At 35.3% G+C, this 26,782-nt stretch overlaps 1 protein-coding gene across 1 annotated transcript in view; it reads left to right on the top strand.

The window, feature by feature from the left end:
- TAFA2 (TAFA chemokine like family member 2) overlaps positions 1-26,291 on the top strand; it is a 523,248-nt gene extending 496,957 nt beyond the window's left edge. Inside the window, exon 5 of the mRNA XM_023225122.1 lies at positions 24,144-26,291. Within this exon, the coding sequence (XP_023080890.1) occupies positions 24,144-24,155 (12 nt within the window). The 3' untranslated portion in view covers positions 24,156-26,291. The remainder of the gene's footprint in view (positions 1-24,143) is intronic.
- Positions 26,292-26,782: the final 491 nt, after the last annotated feature.

Below are 26,782 nucleotides of genomic sequence, written 5' to 3'. Positions count from 1 at the left end.
TACACCCCAGGAGGAAGAGGGAATTAAAAGTAGAACAGCCCTCAGAAGGCTCAGTCTGAATCACTTTAATCCCTGAAATTAGATTGAGGTGAGCAGATATTTTTAAGCTATACTTGGCAAAAGCAAATGTAACTCTTCTCTGGAAAGATAATAGCCCCAGTCCACAATCAGTCCACAAATAATTTTGCAAATACATTCAGCATACAATGAAAAATAACCAGGCAAACATGAAGACAAGGCAATGTAAACAAAAACAAACAAAATAATATACAATAGTGAATTATTAAACTGTAGAACTGCTGCACTAAGACAAACATTAAAAAGTTTGTAAAATAACGTATAACTTCCAAGTCAACTAAAAAAATGGACTAATAAAAAATACAAAAGAAGGCAAAAGAGGAGAGAAAATAAATCTAGAACAGGTGGAATAAATAGAAATTACTCAATAATGGTAGCTGTAACTCAGATATATAAGTGATTATATCAAATGCTAATGGGGTAAATAATTAAAAAGAAAATAAATAAATGTTTAGAATGATGAATATGCTAATCACCCTGAGTTGATCTTTATGTAATGTGTATATGCATTGAAACCTCACACTGTATCACATAAATATGTACAATTATTAAGTGTCCATTATGAATAAAATAAACTTTTTAAGAAAGGCAAATACAAAGATTGTCAATCTGGATCAAAAGATCAAAACACAAGTATATGCTGTTTAACAGAGGTACATCCGAACTACAAGAATTAAGAAAAATGGAATATAAGACAATAATGGGAAAGATATACTATGCAAATATCAATACCAAAGAATTTGCAGCAAATACTATTGCTAAAGAAGGATATTTTCTAATTATAAAAGGCCTAATTCCTCAGGAGGAAACCACATAAATGACTTTCTGCTTGTATTAGTGCCTGCCTACCACTTCTATTTTCGCAAGAATTAGTTAACTCTAATTAAGTTCTCACTAACACTTATTAAGTTCTCACTACAGCCAAGCACAGCTCCAAGAACTTTATACATACTAGCTCATTTAATTCTTACAACCACCCCATAAGAAAGACTTGATTATTATCATCCTTTTACAGTTGAGGAGATTGAGGCGTAATGAGGTTGTCAACTCCTAAAAATAGTGAGTATATTGGTAGTTGGCAGAAGGAAAGAGGGGGTGATGAAGGGGAAAATAATATAAAGGTAGTCATTACCACTGACACTTACAAATGGTAAAGATGGTAAATTCTTTATGTATATTTTTACCTCAATAAAAAAATAAATAAAAAGAGGTTGCCCAAGTTATACTGTGAATAAGCAGTAGAGCCGAGATCAAATCCAGTCTATATAGCCTACAAGTCATGAAAATAAATATTTGAGTAGGAAGAGCCTAACTGATCCAAATAATTTTTGGCTTTGTCTCTGCTGCACATTTCAAACCAGTTTGCCATAAATGGGATAGGGCCTAATATATTCCTTTCTCCATGCTTCAAATATTAGTTTAGATTTTTATCTATGTCTTTCAGAACTCCCAAAAGCCAAGATATGGCATGTTTTCTCATGACTGAACTTGATTTCTCTTGGATTTCATTAACCCAAGAACTGCTGAATAGATTGAGTATATAAGAGATGGGAGTATACCATCAAAGACTTCCTCATGGACAGATTTCTTGTCCTAGATTGGTTTTCTATACTAAGGAATATCTCAATATAGCTAAAATTTAAATGAATATAAACCAGGCATTCAGGAATTTTCTCCCATCAGTCAGCTGAAAACATTTAGCAGGAAAATCTTCTGTTGCTTAACGCATACACACACACACACTCACACACACACTATCACTTGCTCACTCCACCTTGTCCCTCCCCAAAACATTGCAAACCATCACCATGTGAACCTCCTTGTCTCTCCCCAAAGCATTGCAAACCATCACCATCTGAACGGAAGGAACAGAACACTGGCCTCCAGGACTTATAAATGGGAGTCTACATGGTCTCTCATGCCCATCCAACCTCTATCCAGTTTCAATTTCCAAGCATGAGGCTTTCTAAGGGAGGAAGTTACAAAGTCATGTGTGTTACTGGAAACTTCATTGCATTTCTTTTTAGTGTGACTCTATGAGAACAAGGACCATGTCTGCTTTTGCCTATAGTTTAGCCTTAGTAAGTAATGTGATAGCACAGTAAGATTCATTGAATAATGCATTGAGTTATTCATCGAATAAACAAGGAAGTAAACAGACAAATGAACAAACCTGTGATCTCATCTCCTACTACTTTCTTCCTTGCTTATTTCACTGACACCACACCACCCTTTTGTACTTTTCTCATCTCAGGTATTTTGCAGATGCTGTTACCTCTGCCTAAAATGTTCTTTTCCCAGCTACCAACTTGATTGCCTCTCTCATCTCCACATGCTCTTATTGAAACCTCACTTTCTCAGCAAGTCTTTCTCATCTACATCAACTAAAATTGTACATCCCTGTCTCAAAAATCCCTCTCTTTCTCTCAACTTAATTCTTCTCTTGGCAGGGCCTAAAATTCATTAAATTTTTATGTATTATGTCTGTTGTTTGACTGCCTCTGTAGATAGTCAGTTCCACAGAGGAGTAATTTTTGTCTTTTTCTTCACACCTAGAACAGTGCCTCCCACTTAGTACATGCTCAGTAAATATTAGCTAAATGAAGGAATAGAAGAACCTAGAACACATAAGCTGTTTCACTGGTTTTGAAGCCCAGAACTAAGAATCCCTTCCCCAGACTATCTCTTCCTGCTTCCCTGCATCTGTGGGAAGTTTCACTTAATTTTGCTGAGGTTCAGTGTCCTCAACTATAAACTGGGGATATTGGTAATTAGTAACGAAGACTAATAATAGTAATAGCAGTAAATCATAAATGGGGACTGTCTCACAGAATAATTCTGGGGGTTTTACAAAAGAACATGGAAGTTGTCTATTGATGCCAACAATTATGATCTGAAAGGTGAAAGTAAAAGAATAATGAGCAGGGTTTCAGGATTCCTCGAGTAACAGAATGAGCAGCAGTTTTAACTGAAACCCAATTTTTTGGTCCTAGTCTAAGCCAAAATATTTGTAGCACTTCTGCTAAGCAAAAATTAACTACTGGAAAATGGAAGATAGGAGGTAGGACTAACTTACAGCTCCCACTTAGACAGACAGAACAGCATGTGGAGACTAACATTGTAAACTTTTGCTTCAAGAACCACCACAGGGACATACCAGAAAAACTAAAAGAATTCATAACACGTAGCTTGTTGCCGTAAACTTCACAAGACAGACAAAAAACTCAGTACTCAAGTTTGGAGGGGTAAAGTCCATCTTCTTCACTGGGGAAACTGAAAAACCAGATGTTGGGAGAAGGATTTAACCTCACCTCGATCTGAAACAAATTTAGAGAACAGAGCAAGATATGAAAGTAGAAGAAGTAGTGGGAAGAACCCTATAGGCACTCCCTTTCCCCGGGGAAGCCATTTCTGACTTTATCTCACAGGGGTCCTTGGGGAAGGCAGTCAGTGGAATTGGGGAAGGGCCACAAGGAGAAGGAGGCTTCCAGTTGAACTTTATAATAATTTCGACCGAGTGCAAATTTTCCTGGGCAGAATCCTGTGGTAGGGGTGCAAGTGGGAAGTGTAGATATGAGCACAGAAGCCACAACAGACAGGGAGGGGCAAAGCCTGAAATCCCTGCCTGCTTTCTCAGAGGAAAGACTTGTAACCTGGGGCAAGATCTCAGCCCTGCACACTGAAGGCCTGGATATAAATTTGGCTCTGTTGACTGTTGGGGGAGCATGGTGGGAATGAGACTGGCCTGTTGACTGTGTAGGTGTTGGGTGATGCTTGTCACTGCCAGCTTTCCCCACTTAACCTGGTGACCTGTATGGAGCAGCAGAGGCAGCCATAATCCCCCTGTAACATAAATCCATTGGCCTGAGGACCACACTCCCATACCATACAGTGACTGCAGCCAGCCCTGCCCATGGAGAGTCTGAGATCAGACACACCTAACCCTGCACCCACCTGATGGTCTTTCTCTATCTACCCTGGTAGGCAAAGACAAAAGACATAAACTTATAGGAACTCTACAGCCCCACCCATTGCCCGAGAAACCCAATACTTATTCAGGCAGCCTGAGGGCAAGCTTCTGTCTCCCCTGTACTATTGCAGCTGATATTCTCTTGAAACCACCACCTCCTTGCTGGAGGCCAACTAACTCAAGATATTATACCAACTTAGAACAACCCTGCTCTGAGGAAGGAAAATACACAAGCTAATTCCACTGCCTATAACATCCTGACTAACCAGAGGTCATGAATCTGTCCATGTGACAGCTTTACTGCTAGCATAATCAGTGTTCAGAAAAATTAGTGCACTAAAGAAAACTACAGTAAAGGACCCCATAGAATTTAATTCACTTCCTTGCTACATCCACCACAGCAGGTGCTGGTATCCATGACTGGGAGATCTGAAGACAGATCACATCACAGGACTCTTTGCAGACACTATCCGGTACCAGTCCAGAGCCCAGTAGCTCTGCTGGATGACTAGATCCAGAAGAGCAATAATAGTCACTGCAGTCTTTCTCTCAGGAAATTTGTACTCTCCCATCCCTAGGAGAAGGGGGAGAGTACAATATCAAGGGATCACCCCATGGGATAAAATATTGGAACAGCAGCCCTTGAGTCCCAGATCTTTCCTCTGACATAGTCTACCCAAATGAGAAGAAACAAGAAAAAATAATTCTGGTAATATGACAAAATAAGGTTCCATAACACCCTCAAAATATCACACTGTCTCAACAGCAATGGATCCAAATCAAGAAGAAATCTCTAAATTGCCAGAAAAAGAATTTAGAAGGTCAATTTTTAAGCTAATCTAGGAGACACCAGAGAAAGGTGAAAACAAACTTAAAGAAATTTAAAAAATAATACAGAATATGAATGAAAAGTCACCAGAGAAATAGATATCATAAATAAAAAACAATCAAACTTCTGGAAATGAAATACAAACTTAGAGAAAGGCAAAATACACTGGAAAGTGTCAACAATAGAACAAATAGAAGAAAGAAATTCAGGGCTCGAAGACAAGGCTTTCAAATTAACTCAATCTGACAAAGAAAGAAAAAATTTTTAAAAAATTAATTGAGTCTCCAAGAAGTTTGAGATTATGTTAAATGACCAAACCTAAGAATAATTGGTGTGCCCAAAGAAGAAATCTAAAACTTTGGAAAACTTATTTGAAAAAATAATTGAGGAAAATTTTCATGTTCTTGCTAGAGCTCTAGATATCCAAATACAAGAACCTCAAAAAACAAGTGGGAAATTCATTGCAAAAAGATTATTGCCTAGTCACATAGTCATCAGGTTATCTAAAATCAAGATGGAAGAAAGAATCTTAAGAGCTGTGAAGCAAAAGCATCAGGTAACTTACCAGATTAACAGCAGATTTCTCAGCAGAAACTATACAAACTAGAAGGGATTAGGGTGCTATTTTTAGCCTCCTTAAATGAAAAAAAAAAAAAAATCAGCCAAGAATTTTATATTCAGTGAAACTAAGCTTCATAGATGAAAGAAAGATAAAGTATTTTTTAGACAAACAAATGCTGAGAGAATCTGCTACTATCAAGCCAATACTATAAGAATTGTTAAAAGAAATTCTAAATCTTGACACAAAACCTCGAGTTACACCAAAAATAGAACCGTTTTAAAAGCATAAATCTTGGACTATAAAACAATAACACAATGAAAAAAAAATCAAGGTATTGGGACACCAACTAGCATGATGGATAGAACAGTACTTCACATCTCCATAACGTTCACATTGAATGCATATGGCTTAAATGTTAAATGTTCCACTTAAAAGATGCAGAATGTCAGAATAGATAGAATTCACCAATCAAGTATCTGCCGTATTCAAGAGACTCACCTAACACATAAAGACTTACATAAACTTAAGGCAAAGGGGTAGGAAAAGATATTCCATGCAAATGGACACCAAAAGCAAGCATAAATAGCTATTCTTATATCAGACAAAACAGACTTTAAAGCAACAACAATTAAAAAAAGAGGAAGAAGGACACTATATAGTGATAAAAAGACTAGCCCAACAGAGAAGTATCACAGTCTTAAATGTATATGCACCTAATGCTGCAATACTCCACTCACAGCACTAGACAGCTCATTAAGACAGAAAGTGAACAACAACAACAAATGGACTTAAATTATACCCCAGAACAAATGGACTTAACAGATATTTACAGAACATTCTATCCCAAAACTGCACAATATACATTCTATTCATCAGCATATGGAACATTCTCCAAGATAGACCATATGATAGGCCACAAAATGAGTCTCAATAAATTTAAGAAAATCAAAATATATCAAGCACTCTTTCTGACCACAGTGGAATAAAACCACATCAAGTCAAATAAATAAATAAATGAAACCCTCAAAAGTATGTAAATACGTGGAAATTAAGTAATCTGCTCCTGAGTGATCATTGGGTCAACAATGAAATCAAGATGGAAATTAAAAAGTTATTTGAACTGAATGATAATAGTGACACAGCCTATCAAAACCAGTTGGATACAGCAAATGTGGTGCTAAGAGGAAAGTTCATGGCATTGAAAGCCTACATTGAAAAGTCTGAAAGAGCACAAATAGACAATCTAAGGTCACACATCAAGGAATTAGAGAAAAAAGAACAAACCAAACCCAAACCCAGCAGAAGAAGAGAAATAACAAAGATCAGAACAGAACTAAATGAAATTGTAACAAAACCATACAAAAGATAAGTGAAACAAAAAGCTGGTTCTTTGAAAAGATAAACAAAATTGATATACCATTAGCAAGATTAACCAACAAAAGGAAAGAGAAGATCCAAATAAGCTCAATTAGAAACAAAATGGGAGATATTACAACCGATATCACAGAAATGCAAAAGATCATTCAAGGCTACTATGAACACCTTTATGCACACAAACTAGAAGACCTAGAGGAGATAGATAAATTCATGGAAATATACAACTATCCTAGATTAAGCCAGAAAGAAATAGAAACTCTGAACAGACCAATAACAAGCAAACAAGCAGCAAGTTTGAAATGGTAATTTAAAAAATATTGTCAAGAAAAAAAAGGTCCAGGACCAGATGGATTCACAGCTGAATTCTACAAAACGACGAAGAATTGGTACCAATTCTGCTGAAACTATTCCAAAAGGTACAGAAAGAGAGAATCTTCCCTAAATTGTTCTATCAAGTCAGTATCAACTTAATTTCAAACCAGAAAACATAGAAAAAGAAAACTGCAGTTCAATATCCCTGATGAACATAGATGCAAAAATTATCAATAAAATACTAGCTAACTAAATCCAACAGCATATCAATAAGATAATCCACTATGATCAAGTGGGCTTCATACCAGGGATGCAGGGATGGCTTAACATATGGAAGTTGATAAATGTGATACACCACATAAAGAGAATTAAAAACAAAAATCAGATAATCATCTCAACAATCTCAGAAAAAAACATTTGACAAAATCATTTTATGTCAATGTAATCAAAATCACTTTATGATTAAAACCCTCAGCAAAATCAGCATAGAAGGGACATACCTTAAGGTAATAAAAGTCATTCATGATAAACCTACAGCCAACATTATACTGAACAGGGAAAAGTTGAAAGCATTCTTCCCGCTGATAACTGGAACACGACAAGGATGTTCACTTTCACCACTTTTATTCAACATAGTCCTAGCCAGAGCAATCTGACAAAAGAAAGAAAGAAAAGACATCCAAATAGGTAAAGATAAAGTCAAACTGTCGCTGTTCACTGGTATTATGATTGGATACCTAGAAAACCCTAAGGACTCATCCAAAAAGCTCCTAGATCTGAAAATGAACTCAGTAAAGTTTCAGGATACAAAATCAATATACACAAATCAGTAGCACTGCTGTACACTAATAGTGAGCAAGCTGAGAATCCAATCAAGAACTTGACTCTTTTACAATAGCTGCACAAAAAATAAAATACTTAAGAGTATACCTAACCAAGGAGGTGAAAGTCCTCTACAAGGAAAACTACAAAACACTGCTGAAAGAAATCATAGATAACACTAACAAATAGAAACTCATCTCATCCTCTTGGATGGGTAGAATCAATATTGTGAAAATAAGCATACCGCCGAAAGCAATCTACAAATTCAGTGCACTTCCCATCTAAATACCACCATCATTCTTCATGTAACTAGAAGAAAAAACTCCTAAAATTCATATGGAACCAAGAATGAGCCCACGGATTGGAGGTAAAACATATAGAAAAAAGTTATTCTACTCTTAAAATATTCAATGCATATATATCAAATTAAATAAAAAGAGTCCCTGAAAACATTTCTGTTTTTGAACAATGTAAAGAAAATAGAGGATTAGAAATGTGTAAATGATGTATTTCTCCATGTGCAACTTGCTTTTTCTGAAAAAAAAAAAAAAAAAGAAACTCTTCTGAGATTTTTGTGCACCCATCACCCAAAGAGTGTACACTACACCCAATGTGTAGCCTTTTATACCTCACCCCTCTCCAACCCTTCTCACCAAGTCCCCAAAGTTTATTGTATCATTCTTATGCCTTTGTGTCTGCATGGCTTAGTTTTTACTGATAAGTGAGAACATACAATGTTTGGTTTTCCATTCCTGAGTTACTTCACTTAGAATAATGGCCTCCAACTCCATCCAGGTTACTTGCTTTGCCAAAGCAAGACTAAGCAAAAGGAACAAATTTGGAGGCATCATATTTTCTGACTTCAAACTATACTTCAAGGCTATAGTCACCAAAACAGCATGGTACTGGTATAAAAATAGGCATGAAGACCAATGGAACAGAATACAGAACGCAGAAATAAAGCAAAATATTTACAGTGAAATGATCTTTGACAAAACAAACAAAAGCATAAAGTGGGGAAAGGACAACCTATTCAACAAATGGTGCTGGGATAATTGTCAAGCCACACGTAGAAGAATGAAACTGGATCCTCATATCTCGCCTTATACAAAAATCAACCCAAGATGGATCAAAGGCTTAAATATAAGACCTGAAACCATAAAAATTCTACAAGATAACCTCAGAAAAACTCTTATAGACATTGGCTTATGCAAAGAGTTCACGACAAAGAACCCAAAAGCAAATGTGGCAAAAATGAAGATAAATAGATGGGACTTAATTAAACTAAAAAGCTTCTACACAGCAAAAGTAATAATCAGCAGAGTAAACAGACAACTCAGAGTGGAAGACAATACTTGCAAACTATGCATCCAACAAAAAGCTAATATCCTACAAAGGAACTCAAATCAGCAAGAAACAATCCCATCAAAAAGTGGGCTATGGACATGAACAGACATATATATATATATATACACACACACATACATACACACATATTTTTACAAATATATATATACACACACATATATTTACATATACACACACACACACACACACACGGCCAAGAAACATTAAAAAATGCTCAACCTCACTAATTATCAGGAAAATGCAAATCAAAACCACAATGGAATGGCCATAATTTAAAAGATCAAAAAATAATAGACATTGGTATGGATGTGGTGAAAATGGAACACTTACACTGCTGGGGGGAATGTAAACTAGTACAACCACTGTGCAAAACAGTGTGGAGATTCCCTAAAGAACTAAAAGTAGATGTACCATTTGATCTAGCAATCTCACTACTATGCATGTTTATAGCAGCACAATTTGCAATTGTAAAAATATGGAAGCAGCTCAAATGCCCATCAATCAATGAATGGATAAAGAAAATTGAATGGAATACTACTCAGCCATAAAAAGAAATGAAATAGTGCATTTCACAGCGACCTGGATGGAGGCCATTATTCTATGTGAAGTAACTCAGGAATGGGAAACCAAACATCGTATGTTCTCATTTATAAGTGAAAGCTAAGCTGTACAGACACAAAGGCATAAGAATGATACAATAAGCTTTTGGGACTCAGGGAGAAGGACTGGAGAGGGGTGAGGTATAAAAGACTACACATTGGGTATAGTGTACACTCTTTGGGTGATGAGTGTACAAAAATCTCAGAAATCACCACTAAAGCACTTATCCATATAACCAAAGACCACCTGTTCCCCCAAAAGTATTGAAATATTGAAATTAGAGAGAAAGAAAAGAAAGAGAAAGAAAGAGAAAATAAAATAAAATAAATATATAAAGTATGTCTTCCCTTTGTTCATGCAGTTCCACATTCAGAAACGATTATGAGAGGGAAACCCCAAAGCAAAGTATCAACAATAAAAAATAAAAACCATGCCCACACACACCAAAAAATTAGCTTCTATTTGGCTTTAAAAATACCAGTCTCCAGATTTGATAGGGGAAAAAAAGCAGGAGATAGGTCAGGCATCCTGAACAGTAATATATAGAATACATAATTCTGTTTGTGTGCGTGCACATAAGTGATTGCATGCACAATATTATTTGGGGGCAATGGTGAACCAATCATTGTGCTATTTGTTTACTGTGTTCCATTATAGGAAATTTGATGCTATTTCATTTGCACCACCATATCTGATGTCAAGTGAGCATGTAATTCCTTGGTGTAGGGTAATTGTCTCATGAAATATTTCATGAGAAAAATTTCCTGACAGTGTTAAGCAGCTGTATGGAAATTACTCAGGAGATAGGTATATATTTTTTAATGTGATAGCTTCTAACTGAAATATTAACTGTAATGAATATGCCAGCATCAACCTTGATGCATTCATTTGGACATTTTCCACATCCCAAGTGATTAGTCTAATATCAATTAGAGCATCACAGATTGCTATTATCTTCTTGCATTATTATTTTCATGAATTAATTTTGTTTTTAAAATCAGACCTTTTCCAAATGAGAATAAATTTAAATATCTGAGGTGAAAATGTGAAGCTGAATGTCAGGACCCATGCATATCTATAATTTTAAATTCTGAAACTGCAGAATTATAGGGATAATCCTAGAAAAATTAAAAATTGAGGAACTGACCCTTTGGGTCACCTAATCACCCTCCTTACTGTTTACAGAGAATCTAAATATTGATTCTAGCTTTCCTTCTTCTGAAATTACTTATCACCTTTTTCCTTATATTAATTCATTCACGAGTTCATTTATTTATTCATCTCTCCATGCATCCATTGTTTCAATCTTTCATTTAATAAATATTAGGCATCATGTATGTGCCTGATATGCTGCTTAGCACTGAGGAAACTAAATGTATGCTAATATTATTTTTCTCCAATACCTCATATTTTAGTGAGAGAAACAGATTAATAATCATAATGTGATGAGGTATATCTTAGAACTATGACAAAGTGCTGATTGGATAAATCGTGAAGTGGCCACATGTCTTCTGGGGTTTGAAACAAGTATATTTTAGGTGAAGCTAAAACAAACACAAAGATAAGGGGACATGAATGGGCACATCAAGTCCTAGGATTACATAGGCGTGACGAGAGTGGAGCATGCATGTTTTGTGGAGGCATTGGGAAGAAGGGGAGATGAAGCTGCGTGTTTGGTGTCTAATCATGAAGGATCTTATATATCATAAATAAGTGTATGTTTCTTCCTGTAATAGGAGAGTATTGTAGATTTTTCTTTTCAGGATGATGGTGGCAAAGAGGAGGAGGAACATCAAGGAACAAGACAAGTCAGGACATTATTGCAATTATACACACCAGGTAGAATAAAGAGTGTGGTAGTGAGACTGAGAGTAGGAAATAGATTAGAAAGATGATTAGAAACTGATTAGAGATAAGACATATAGGAAAAAGTTATTCTACTCTTAAAGTATTAAATGGGTATATATGAAATTTTTTAAAGTCCCTGAAAACATTTCTATGTTTTTGAACAACATAAAGAAAATGGAGGATTGAAAGTGTGTAGATGATGTATTTCTCCAAGTGTGACTTGCTTTTTCTTAAAAAAAAAAAAAAAAAAAACAAAAAAAACTGAAACTCTTCTAAATTTTCTCAGTCTTTATGATTTATCTTCAGCTGCATGTGTCCACTGCAAGTCATAACACTGACCCACTTCACAACTGTGTTGGCTTTGATATATCTAAATAAAGGCCTCTAGATTTGACTCTGTGGCCAGAATACAAAAGTTCCACTCTTCCTCAAATCATCATTTAAATCTTACATTTTCTGATTTAGGAGGGAGAGGCCAGGATTAGCAGGGATAAGAAAACAGGGGTCTGTTCTAAGTGCTCAATAACACAAATATTTTCAAAATTGGAAAATATATTTTTCTACTAATTACATGATTAGTCTTTTTTGTTGCTATTAGTTTTAACTATTCCAACCTCTCAAATTTATGTAGAAAGTGCTTTACTTTACTTTTAACTTATACAACCAAAACCCCTCTATTGTCAGAGCCCAAATCACTATTAATAGCCAATTTGCATATGATTTATTATTTATTGTTACTCATACTTTTCTGTCAACTACTGAATTATTATTCAAATATTTGAAATTCAAATAGTATGTTTTGACATCACTGGAGTACTTTGGAAAAGAGTGTATAAATAAAACTTTTTTTTTTTTTTTTTGAGACAGAGTCTCACTCTTGTCACCCAGGCTGGAGTGCAACGGCGTGATCTCAGCTCACTGCAACCTCCGCCTCCCAGGTTCAAGCGATTCTTCTGACCCAGCCTCCAGAGTAGCTGGGATTACAGGCAACCGCCACCACACCCAGCTAATTTTTTTTTTATTTTTAGTAGAAATGGAGTTTCACCATGTTGGTCAGACTGGTCTCGAACTCCTGACCTCAGGTGATCCACACGCCTTGGCCTCCCAAAGTGTTGGGATTGCAGGCATGAGCCACCACACCTGACCAATAACACTTTTAAACATCTATCTATATCTATAAAATGTCATAAGTTACAACTGAAAAATGTCATGAATCTCATTCTGTCTGTTAATGAGGATTACATAATTAATAATGATTAGAGAGCAACAAAGTTGACTTGAAAAATGAATGCCACCCAGGGGTGACTAGACCTATATGTTGGTTAAATGGCTTGGTTCCATTTATCACCCTTAAAGTGTGTATGGTTCAAATTCCTGCCTCAGCAAATTACAAATTACTCTAGGCATGGATGATCAGGCAAGGCTGTGAATGGTTAAGATCACAAATATTTTATCTTTGAATTATAATTGATTATTACTACCTAATATTGTTTCTACAATTATTTTACACTTTTATGATTAAATGACTATCTCTTGATTTCTGTGTACTTTCTTCCTTGCTTTTAATGAACTTTTTTCTTAGGTTTGTGCAGAATGCTCCCCAAATATTCACAAGAAATACTTACTGTCCTTTTTTTTTTTAATTTCTTGTAAAAACTGTTTATTTTAGTCCCATTTAAAGGTGTGTCTCTTTGTAATTAAAAAGTGATGTACTAAGGTTATATAATCTTCTAAGAGAGATACAAACCTATCCCCATTGTGAGCTTTTTTGGAGATAAAGGACCTTATTATCTTGTTGTCCCTTTATGCTTGTTGTAATGTCCCCTTTCTCCCAGGTTTGCTTTCTGTAATAATCTGTTAAACAGTGGAGTGCCTGACATGTGTTTGTTCCTTAGGCAAACGTGTAAAACTCTTCAAGTTCGAATGGAGAAGTAGAAAGAGAAGGTTTCTGCTGTGCCTGATGACAATTTTTGATTTCTCCACACTCAAAAAAGTTTTGGCTCCATGTTGGAGCACTAGTTGTGGCGAATCCTAGTGTTGGTCGGATTCTAAGGAAGGGACAGAAGTTTCATTGAGAAGTAAAGATTCAAAACAACTCCAGAAATGAGCTCCCGTCTTGGTTTACTGCTCACAAAGCAGCAGGTGTGTACACGATGCTAACAGGATTAACTATGACCTACTCTTTCTTGTGGTTACCATTAGCATTTAAGTGCCCCTGATTTCAGAGGGAGACAATGAACTTGGTACAGCTTTAAGGAGTCAGAGGGCAAAGACTGCCTCAGTGGTCAGTAAAGAAAGGCATTGGATTATTGTTATTAAAAAGTAGAGAGAGGCATCATTCTTTAAACTGATGTGAAGCTCATACACTGAACAAATAATTGGCCACAAAGAGCCTTTATGTATGTCACCTACAATGGCTCTGCAGTATTGTTTTCCCCAAAATAGGAAATGGATACTACAAAAATCTGGGTGTATTCTTGGACTTCTGTTAGTGTTCAAAGCACTATTGTTTGGAAATAAGCATGAAAAGTACTGAGCCATCAGACTTGCACTTTATCTCCATGAACCAATTAAGGCTGCATTCTTACCTAATGGTCCATTCTTTATATATTTAAATTGCCCCATAATTGAATATTATTTCATACCTGCATCTAAGCATTACAAATAATTAGAGTGAAGCATTTATATTTTGGTAAACCTTGGAAATTCAAGATTACTGAACTATGATGGTTGTTATCAGAAAAGTCCAAAAAGCATTACATCTAGGAAACCGAAAAAAAGAAAAAAAATAAAGCAAAAGGACCCAACATGGTAAACATCACCATCTATGTTGCCCTAACCTTCAGAAAATTGATTTTAGTTTGAAATTTATGGAAAGGGATTTTTTAATACAAGATTTACCACATACAGAATGATTGTCTCTTACTTTTATGGAAGAGGATAGGGATGGAGAGGAGAGAATGCTCCATCTCCATGTGCTGCTTCTGGCATATTCTCAAAAACTGCTGATACTACTTTTGTCTTTCCACAAGTTACGTCAAGTCCTTTTAAGTGACAGCAACATATTCTTCATTCAGACAGGTGTGTAACCGTCCGAAGGGTTCTTCCTGCCTGCTGCACAAACAAAATCAATTCATAGAGACCATGGCATTGCAATAAAGAATTTAATTAATGAGAGGCCAGCCACGTCACACAGGAGGTGAAATTATTACTCAAATCAAACTCCCTGATTATCTAGGGGCTAGGGTTTTTCAAAGATAGTTTGGGGGAAGGGGTGGGAGTGGCTAGGAAATGGTTGCTTGCTGCTGTTGGTTGGGGATGCAGTCATACAGGTGTGGGAAATGGTACTCCTCCAGGCTGAATTGCTTCTGGGTGGGGCCACAGGAGCAGTTGGTGGGTCCATTGGTGTCAGGCATGCAAAATCCCTGAAAGATATCTCAAAAGACCCCAATTAGGTTCTACAACAGTGATGTTATCTGTCAGAGTAATTGGAGAATTTGTATCCATTATGACCTCCAGAACAATGGCTGGCAATTGTTTATGTCTATGCCTTAGCAGAATTCAGGCTCCTGTATCCTCCTAGCCTGGTGATTTTCCTTAGCTTTACAAAGGTGATTGAGTTTTGGTGAAAGCCTATTATTACTTAAACTATAAACTGAATGTCTTCCAAAGTTAGCTTGGCTTAAACCCAGAAATAATTAAGATCAGGTTGGATACCAACGGCAAGATAGGGTTTATCTAGATTGGATCCCCCCAACTGCCATAATTTTCTCCCTGATACAGTTTTTGCAAAGGTGGTTTCAGCATCTCAAGGAAAGGTTGTCCCTAAGAGCCATTTGTATTTGTAACACAAACCAACAAAGAAGTGAAGAGAAAATGCTCTCTAGGCTACTAAAAGGAATTTCTTCCAAGTTTCAGCTCTTCTTCACCCCTAACTCCAACTATCTTAAACTCATTTTTTAAAGTACAATTTTTAAAGCTTCTGTAGTGAGACTGGAATTCTTGAGGAGAATGATTCTTGACCAGATTGAAACTTACCAAGTAAAGCTTTCTGGCAGAAAGTGGATAAAAACTATCAATTCAAATTACTCTTTTACAAATGAGAGGCTAGTCTAAAAAAATGAACTTAATATCAAATTTAGCAGGTAAAGCACCTTTGAATTGAGTTCAGAATCTCAACTGTCTGTAAAAATGTATGAACTATGCTGGCATATAGAATTAATATCTTAAAAAGTCTGCTCAGATTTCCTTGAGGCATTTAAAATAATTGTTTTTCTGACTTAAGGATTTTTTGGGTGTCTTCAAGAGATTTCTCCTTATTCCGTATGTTGTTGACTTTCACCGTTATCTTAATTGTGTGTGTGTGATTCTGCACCTGAAACAAACACACTGTGTGTGTATTGGGGTACCAAGGGAAGGGGAAGCAAAGTCTTGTCTTAACAAATGGTTTTTAAAGTTTCAAAGGAATTTATTAGCTACTTAAAAATCAGGAAATGGTTTGTTTTGCTAGCATTGAATGTCATCCAGAGAGAAACGGCTGATCTGCTTCTGAGTGAATGAATGCGCATAATGACAATGCAAGCAGTCATCTACTTCCGTGAGTCACGTAGAAGAGTTCATGGCAGGCACACTGTACAGCTTTCAAAGTTCCAAGAAACAGCGCAGGTCCATCTGTTCAAAAGGTTCATTTCCAGTCGAGATCTTCATTTACACAGCATAGGAAGCTGAAAGCCATTGACAGATGTTATGTATGTGGTAGGAGCTCACTAGTTCTGCATTCTAATATAATGATTAGGCCTTTTAGAAAATGAAGTCTTCAAAGTGGTTATACCACTGAAGAATTTAGGTGATCAGAACGTTTTATCCCATTTAGAAGTAGTGTTTCTTAAGAAAGATCATAGTAGTTGGAGGCAAGAAGTGAGTTAGAACCTCACTGACTCCAACCAATATGCTTGGTAGATAAAAACTCGAGTTTCAGAGACTTTTACAAGTGACTTATCCAAAGTTCTACAACTAGCATGTAGTAACGCTGGTATAAAACCTTGGTCTCCTGACTAGCAGAATAAGGCTCTCCCCTTCAGGCATATCTGGTATTCTATTTCTTTCCAGAAGTCTAGAAAGATGATATGTCAAGTCTGAAAAATCTTTTCTTTTTTTGCTTCCTACACTGATACTCACACTGATTTATACCTAAATATAATCAGTTAGCTACAGAAATGCTGTTGTTTCAGATTACTCTTTCCACTCACCCAAAGCTGTTAAATTTTTCAAGAATTTATAAAATAGATAACTGAGAATAGTTCAAGGTCCTTTAGTGGAAATGTTGATCTTAGCTGAAGTATTAAACATATCTCAAAGTGTTAAAATAAATGTTCAGGCCAATCTAGTGAAAGCAGTCCTTTAGAGGTAAAACTAAGCTGTGGTATGAAAATCCAATGGTTTTCAGGTTTCTAGGGGTCACTTCCATCATGAAAGTAAAATGTAGGCTTAATTTTCACATAAATGAGTAGATTTATAAAAGTGATTCATGTATCACTGTCTTATAGTGCCTTACCTTACCTGAAAGCTGTCTGGTCAGCTTGCTCATGCGTGAATATCCCAGACCAATAAGTGTTTTCATTTCGTAATACCTCATTGCATGAAGTACTTTAAGATATGACAAGTACATTCACATATAGTTACAACCAATGTAATGGCAGCTTTTCTCAAGCTTAAATGAGAAAGCCTGCTACTGCAGAGTAACGATATTTTAATTGTACATTTAGTACACAAAAAGTGAAGCAAGAGTCTATTTCATGTACTTGTGAGAGCTACATTAAAAAAATACATTTGCAGTGAAGCAGCGATTATATTCCAAGAAAGGAAGAGTTCATTCAAATCAGCACTTAGGATGATGAAGGTATTCTATTCTCCCTTTCACCTTTATCTAATAAGTTAAATTTATTGTAAAGTTAGTTTGAAATCGTGAAAATGTGCCTATTTGTGATGTTATTAAGCAGCGATCTTAAAAGGATTGACTATGCACTGCATTTAATCCTTCTGCCTCTTCTTAGAAGTATTACCACATTTCCTTGTCTTTCAGTTGTTTAACTAAAGAGTGCTCATCAGTCCAAAAATAAATGTTTATGTAATAACATGGATATTTTAGTGAAATTTTAACTCTTTTTAAAATGAAATTGACTGCAAGTTCATAATGCATTTTCACTTCTACTGTTCATAATTCATTTTCAGTTCTATTATATAAATATTGTTTAATAGTTCCTCATGACAAGATTTTAATGAACATATTGGAGAAGACAATTTTTTAAATTAAGCTAATATCATATAAGATCTATATTGATGCTGTGGAGGTTTGGCAGTGATTTCACAAATACATTGTAGACTGGCAAATGGAACAACTGAGATTTTTAAATATCTGGGATATGGGGTAGAACTCAAAGAAAAATAGTATCAGAGGAGCCATCAATAAAGAATAGGGAAATTTGCAAATCTGCATTTTTTTTTGGCATAGTAATATCCCGTTTATTTTTTAAGCATAGATAAAATGCAGTGCCAACTTCCTAAATATGTATCCTTTATGCAAAGCCTAATGGCACTTGGTTTATTAAAAGACAAAGAGTTAGAAAAAAATGGAATTATGTTATCAGAGAAGACTAGTAACATATGTGCAGAAACAATCAGAGGCAAAACCTGGGAATTTAATACATTTGGATGGCTAAAAATTTACACATATCTGAATAATAATAGTTCATACTTCTTTAGCATTCTTTAGGTTCCTCGAACTATTCTAAGCAGGTAATCTATTAACTCGTTTACTTCTCAGCTCATACAGTCCTATGATGCAGATGCTAATAGTATTTCTGTTTTACCTGGTAAAACATTAGCAGAACTGAGCATTGAAAACAGGTAGCCTACCTTCAGGGAATATCAAAGTGGTGCTTCATTTTTTTCTTAATTTTTATTTTTACAGTTTTTTTTTTTTTTTTCCCAAACAGTCTCACTGTGTCATCCAGGCTGAAGTGCATCAGCGAGATCATAGCTCGCTATAGGCATGACCTCCTGGGCTCGGGCAATCCTCCCTGTAGCCTCCTGAGTAGCTGGGACTAGAGGTGTGCACCATCATGACTAGCTAATTTTTAATTTTTTTTTTTTTTTTTTTTTGTAGAGTCTGGGGGGTCTTGCCATGTTACCCAGCCTAGTCTCAAAATCCTGGCCTCAAGCAATCCAACTGCCTCAGCCTTTTAAAGCAGTGGGATTGGCCGGGCGCGGTGGCTCATGCCTGTAATCCCAGCACTTTGGGAGGCCGAGGGGGGCGGATCACGAGGTCAGGAGATTGAGACCATCCTGGTTAAGACGGTGAAACCCTGTCTCTACTAAAAAAAAAATACAAAAAAATTAGCTGGGCGTGGTGATGGGTGCCTATAGTCCCTAGCTACTTGGGAGGCTGAGGCAGGAGAATGGCATGAACCCAGGAGGCGGAGCTTGCAGTGAGCCGAGATCGCGCCCCTGCACTCCAGCCTGGGCGACAGAGTGAGACTCTGTCTCAAATAAATAAATAAATAAATAAAGCACTGCGATTACAGGCCTGATCCACCATGCCTGGCCAGTGCTTCATTTTTAATATGTGACTTTTATTATTAACGTAACAAGATCAAGAAAAGAAATAATTGCAAGATGAATCACGGTAAGCAACAGAAAATTAAGTCAGTATTTTTAGAGAAACAAGAAGTAATACCTCCCTCCAATAGGTATCTTATGTATCACCTTTTGTATCTTGTTTGAGAATTTCTACTTCTACCATCTACTAATATTGAAAAGGCATTTACTGGGACGAGCACTTTGTCTGGATTATCTGATTTAATCAAAATAGCATATTACACATAGGGAGGCCAAGGGTCAGCGAGTTTAAATAATGTATTCAACCCCATAGTGTTAGAAAGTGATAAGGCAAGGATTTGAACCTGGGTAGTCTGCCGAACAAAGTCTGAGCTATTTGTTATTATGCCTCTCACCATAATATATTATCTCCTGTGGATAACCTAGTCAGCAGGACTTGAACAGGGGGAAGAAGGAATTTTAGACTTCAATATAATGATTGTAAGAATTTTAAGAATTTTGTAAAAGGACAGAATAGATTCTTGAATTTCCTTCCAACTTTGTAATTTACTTTAACTTGAAGATTGGCAGAGGAAATTTCACAATACTCAAACAATAAAATGGAAACAGTATAAATAATTGAGTTCACCTAATTTCAAATTTCACTTAAATCATATATGTTATTAATCAGGTTTTATTTTCTCAATTTAAATTGTTGAACAAACTTAAAGACATGATTTTAGCATGAGTTATTTAGAAATCTAATCAGGGCCCTATAATTGTTTTGTTGGTCTGTGATAAGTGGGTGCCCTGAATCTTAAATAATTACTACTTTGTGCTTAATGTTACCAGACTAGCATCTTCATCCTGGTTGACTGCTACTAGGCTAGCTTCCTGCTTGTGACAGAAAAGCTATTATTATAATTTCTGCATTTTATATGTGTTCAGCAGCCCAGTAGTTTCACTTACCAAACTGGCTGGTATGCGGCACACACAAATAAGATTTGCGTAAAAAAGAACAGCTGTGTAAAATATTGCCTTTGGAAAGGCAAATTTACTGAGGTAGTGATTATAGCGCATGAAGCTCAAGGCATAACCATAACAATCGTAGGGCCATTTCTCTCCCTCATGCAGTATTTTATATCTATTGCCCTCAGAACAAGAAGATAGTGTGCAATCATGGTAGCAAATGCTATTTCCCATCCTGTAAAACTGATTTTATTGCAACCTCCTGCTTTTAGTTACTGAAAACTTGCCAAAAATCTTCCTTAGAAGGTAAAACTTAGTGCTTGGCCTCTTCCAAAAAATACGATTTGAATGAAAGAATGTTATTTAAGTTCTAAAAATATGGCAATGCTTAATTTGGCATATTAACGATTACTTTTACTTTATAAAATGTTGGATTGTATAAATATTGCTTAAGCAAATCTTGCATATTAAGATGTTCCAGTTTAGAGTCTATAAAAGGTAAAATGACATTTAAAATATGTTTCCCCCACTAGCATGCCAGAATTTAAACTCGCGTCACTCAGATTTATTTAAAATAAGCATACAAATGATAAAAGGTTGATTTTTTTTTGTTTAATTTTAGGTAATAATTTTATCTACAAATAGTATTTGGACCTTGCATAGTAAGCTTTTTTACTTGGTGATAATGTACCTATATTTAGAATCATTTTCCTATATATTTCTAAACCTTTGGTTTTCCAATCTTGTTTAGTGCAAACCTTGAGATTGTCAGGGAGGGTGCTGGTAGATATTTATACATGTTCATCTTTATTTTGTGTTGAAAAGGATGAGTCATTAGTTAGGCTTTAATTCCTTCAATGTAGTTCTCTAAACTTGCATGAATGTTAGTGTTGTTTAAAGAAAAACTTTAGCCGAATTAAATTGAGCAAAGAACAATTTGTGATTCAGGCAGTCTCCCAAGAGTAGGCTCAGAGACTCCGGCATAGACACGTGGCAGAAGATTCATAGACAGAAAAAGGAAAGTAACATACAGAAAACAGAAGTGAGGTATAGAAACAGCCAGATTGGTTACAGCTCAGCATCTGCCTTATTTGAACACAGCTTGAACAGTTTGGCTACCTTTGACTGGCCAAAACTTGGTGATTGGCGTAAGAGTAGCTTACAGTGTGTTTATACCTCTATTTAGGTTACAGTTTATGATGTACAGAGATAGCTTTAGGTCAAACTTAAAATATGTAAGGAAGAAGCTTTAGGCTAAACTTTATTTAACAGTGTGATTCTTTCATTCTACTTTCAGTGGCTCTTTTGTTAAAGATTTATACGTTCAAAAGAAAAAAAAAAAATCCCTCCTAAAATCCAGACCTTTTATTTTTATAGTTGTTCAGTGTTGACAAAACTAGGTGTTGAATAATATTATAATACTTGATCTTCATGGCAGTACTGCCATTCTGGCCTAAATACAGGGCTCTTGATGCCGAACCACCATGTGTCCTCTTATCAAAATCAAATAATAATAAAAAGAATCAAGTATTAGATTGTATAATTTCATCTAATATTAGAAATGATTTATATCCTATTATTCATCTCATAATATATGCTAGGATATTTTTAAAATTAGTAATCCAGGAATATTGTGTAAAAGTTAGGTGTGAGAATAGGTTGCTTTAATTATGCTGTAATCCATGTGTATTTAGACAATTACTTATTTTAGTCATGTTTAAATTTTGTTTCTCTAGCAATTATGTTAGCTGATAGAAAGATATCATCATAAAAATGTATATTTATGATGTTTTTGAGGATATGGGTAACCTCCTTATTTATATGTGTTTATATGTTTATGTGTGTATATATATATTTTTTTCTCTACAGAAATGGAGAAAGATTTGTTTTAGTTTCATAAGCCTTTTGTACTATACTTTTAATTTAGATGTTTATTTTCAAAATTATATAAGAATAAAGTTTTAATATATAAATAGTTGAGAGGATCATTTCTCTACTTTATATAAACCAGTAGAGTCAAATATTTAGCTTGAAATGAAGATATAGGAATGCATCTGTTACACTCACTGATAGATTACTTAGAACCTGAGCTTGGAGTGGATCAAGAGGACATGTCTCTTGCGATCATAGAGTCATGGCACCATGTTCATCCAGTTCATTTCCGCCATGTTTCTCCATGTGGCTGTACCAAGCCGCAGCAGAGGCTAAACCATTTATTCTCTCTCAATTTCCTCTCTCCGTCTTTTACACACACACATATATCTTCCTCTCTCTTTTCTTGTCTTTTCAGCATTAGTTTTGAAACTATGGGCCACGTTCATACTCAATTTGGAAGTCCTTCACAGAAATTGTATATGATGACTCCTGAATGGCAGGCAGATTGATAATTGATAATTGATAATGAGATCACTGCTACGCCTAAGATATCTCCTGCTCCCAGAGTCTCAGAGATTCAGTAGGCTCTTCATGTGTTTCCAACCCTCCATCCTCAGTTCAACTTCTTCCACGGTTGGGAAGTAAGATACTTCAGATACATAGGCAAAGGACTCCTTCCTTGGGAGTGCTAGCAGACCACTGAGACAGAAATAAGATGACTGCCTCCATGCATGAAAACACATTTCTGCCTTTTGTGGCATCTCCCTTTGGTAATATAATTTGAGACCAACCATAGCAAAGTCTAGAACTAGCTTATTATTTTGTTTAATATATTCTTTTTTTATAATTGATCAGAAAACAATGAAACCAAAGACTTTTGTAATGTTTTTCAAAGGACAAGTAACAATATCACTTAACAGAATAAAATCAAAGTTTCAACAATAATTTTTTAAAATCGCTTTTCATTTTAGCCATTCCTAGAAAAGAACTGTTAGGTAATTCTCTAAATACCCTGCCTGATACTAGAGTAGAATTAGAAATTTATTGACACAGAAGAAATCTCTCAATTTCTGCTGTGTCAGTAATCTGTTTTCCTCTCCCCTCCTTCTCCCTCCCTCCTCTCCCGCTCTCCTCCCTCTCTCTGTGTGTTTTCCTCTGTATTTATGCATATATAGATATGTATGTATATATGTATCAGGTATTCTGTCTGTTTATTATTCTTTTTTCCTGTATACAAATGGTCTTTGGACTTTGGTAGGTGTGAAGTTAGTATGAATGTTTCCGAGTGATACTTAAAATAGCATTAATAGTATGTTCTTACCAATTTTATGAAAAATTTGGGGCAACTTTAACATTTGGTACAACATTTTTCTATTCCTTATTGTTTCTCTCCCCACATATTTTTGTCCCCCATAAACAGATATTTTTTCAAAATATAATTGACTCAAATAAGCCCTCAATTTTTAAACTATTTCAGAAATGAACTTTATGGAGCCAATCCCCAAGGGCTTTTTGAGAATACGATGTGGCTATTTTGTTGGGAACAAAGGTCTTTCTTCACTGAGGCCTAGTGTGATGTGTTTATGATATTTAGGCTATGGCCACTAAGCCTATGCAAAAAAAAACAAGGATTCCAGAATCACTCTCTGGGTCTGAGAGGGATATTGTTGTCACCAGTTGGGATAATTCCAGCCACAGTAGTATTCATTTGGATAATTGTGCAAGTGACTCTAAAAATATTGTGAGATGATAATGAGAAAAAAAGTATATTTTTATATGGTAGAAATACCTGCATCTGGTAGTCCTTTAAAATCAAGCAATGTATTTGAATAGCAAACACCAGCATTTTGAGTTACCAATTGATTTTGAATTGTGTTTAGTTTTAAGATTATCAGTATGTTATGAAATGTTGACTATATTTTCTTCTTCCTTTGTAGGTAACTCATTAACCCAGGAGAAATCAAGTGATCCTCAAGGCTGATGACATTGAACATACGCATAGAAAATTAACTCCTGAGGTGATCTTGAAGATTTTTATACCACTTGAAAGAGGCGCTCAAGAGTCTATTTCCAAGGGATTTCATGGCCTCTTCTTGAAATCAAGACTTTTTAAAAGTCAGACATGAACTTCTATGTCATGAAGATTTCAGCAGATTTGAACTGTGTTCCACTTGTAAATTGTTAAAAGAATTTGAAGTCGCTGTCTGCGGAGCTGGTGAAGAGTTGTTTTTTTCAGGGTGATGTCAGAGACAGTCACCTTTTGAGTTATTGGCTCCAGATGTGACTGCTTTTCTTGTTTCTGCAAGCTGTATCCCAAGTGCACTGTCCTTCTGTCCTGGATGTGTTCATTTGCTAGTGGGACTACACATGGCTTTAATGACATTTCCTTTGAGAACTTTTCCTCTGGCATGGTGTAGACTGAGACAATTTTATTTATATCCTAATCTTGGAGCTCGGAAAGCCTACATGTTTTAACATCTTAAAGTTGCTTTTGTTAAAGGAATGGAAATATATATCCATTGGTAATAACATTGGCAAGTAATAGTTATCTGAATAAATCAATCATATAAGAATGTATAGACAAGCTGACATATTTCCCTAAGGCTAACAACACCCTCCTGAAGCTCTTTGTCAAATATGTAGTACTTAGAACTGGATTACCATTTTCATTATGTAATACTTTGTACCTCTAGAGCACTCTCCCTTTCTGTTTTTTTTTAAGTGAACTTTTCTTTAATTTTTTATGTTTACTTATTCCCTTCACAGAAATCAGCAGTGAGCAGTCAAGTTACTGGATAGCCTTCAGTTCCAACAAAATTGACAGGGATGCATGTGAGTTTCTGATTGCTTAGCTTGAACATTATTCACTTAGATTTCTTCTAGTATTTTTTAAAAAAACTGTCCTATCTCATTTTAAAAGACTTTCTTTTGCTTGATCCCAGTGACTGTTTGAATGCTTATATATTTGTTCAATCTGTTGATAGAAGAAATTGTTCATTTTCCTCAGTCTCAAATTTATAAATATTTGCTTACAGTTTTCCTATTCAAACAATTTGTTAGGCCAATATTTTGTGACATTTTTGTAGCCATTTTAACATTTGTGGTTTTGGTTCTACAGGAAAGTCATAAATATTTAAAGGCCTTAAACATGTATGTACTTTTTTTTCCCTAAGTTATAGAATGTATAATTTTATACTACATTTGTTTTATTTCATTTGTGATATGAAGGGAGAGAAGAAAGAAAATTGTGTAGCCATTCTATAACAATATTGTGTAAACCTATAGTTTGAAGGAATGCAAAGAGAGGGATTTCTGTGTTTTACTCATTTTAGACTACTCAGAAGATGCTTCATAAATTGTCCTGTTAGAATTTCCATCATGGAAGGTGGTATGGAAGAAGGTATGGAAATATCTTGTATTCTAAAAACTCACTGGTATGGTCAGTTAGACATACGTTGGTTTCCAGGATGGAGGCCCATATATCCTGGGGAACTTTGGTCTATTAGTTTGTGACAATATTCAAAGACCAGTACACTACTCAGACACTTTCCTGGCACGAGCAACTAAAAATGTAAAATTGGTTAAAAATAAAATCTGAAAAGTATACATCTCACATTGAACTAAAATCCACTGTCTCATAAGTTCATGGAATGAAATGACTTTCTGCCTCCATTTTAATCATGCATAAAATGAATTAGATGGCTTTGAGTGGATTTTCACAATGGCTCAAGACTATATAAAATTATATTTAAAAGAAAAACAGTTGTCCTGGAATTTCTGCATCAATTAGAATATCATTGATTTCTTTGTAACCAAGTGAAAAGCTATACTTTTTGAAAATTATGAATTTGTCCTAGGTTTGTTTGAGATTTGAGATTATAGATCATGCTTCTCATTTTTTAAACTATGTTCTTTAAATCAACACTGGAAACTCTGTATTATATACAAGTGTAATACATGCATATAATAGAAAAAATACGTGGAATTTCAAATATACTAACTAGATTATCCCCAGTAGATTAATGTTGTGACTATTCAGAAAAGGTGAATAAAATTGGGATATAAAATGAACTGTCTTTCATAAATTACATTTATAGATCTGTTTTCTGTGTTTTATTTTAAAAGCATTTCAGTTATTATCCAGGGAAAACTCTGAATTCCTGGGGAAGATGACATAAATTCTTCAATCTTTTTTTTTAGTAAAGATCCATGGCATATCTTGCCATTTACACAAGGTTCCAATATATGAATGCTTCTTTGCTAGGATACAGTTGAAATAGATATGCTTAACACGTGTGCTACTTGCCCATTTTGGCTGTGAGTACAACTGGCATAATTTGCTAGCAATATGTAAAATGTATTTTATGAAAATTGTTAAAGATAATGACCTGTTTATCTTTCAAAATATGTATTAAGGTATTAAAATCACAAATATGACTATAATTTAACCTTTAAAAAATTTTTTAAGCTTTTTATTTTTAAGTAGATTAAGACTCACAGGAAGCTACAAGAAAAAGCACAGAGGGTTTCTTTGAAAACTTCCCCCATCTTATCCAGTGACAACATTTTACAAAAT

Source organism: Piliocolobus tephrosceles, chromosome 10 (assembly GCF_002776525.5).
Source record: "Piliocolobus tephrosceles isolate RC106 chromosome 10, ASM277652v3, whole genome shotgun sequence".
NCBI lineage: Eukaryota > Metazoa > Chordata > Mammalia > Primates > Cercopithecidae > Piliocolobus > Piliocolobus tephrosceles.
The sequence above is the reverse complement of the archived record's forward strand: the minus strand, read 5'-3'. Positions and strand labels throughout refer to the sequence as shown.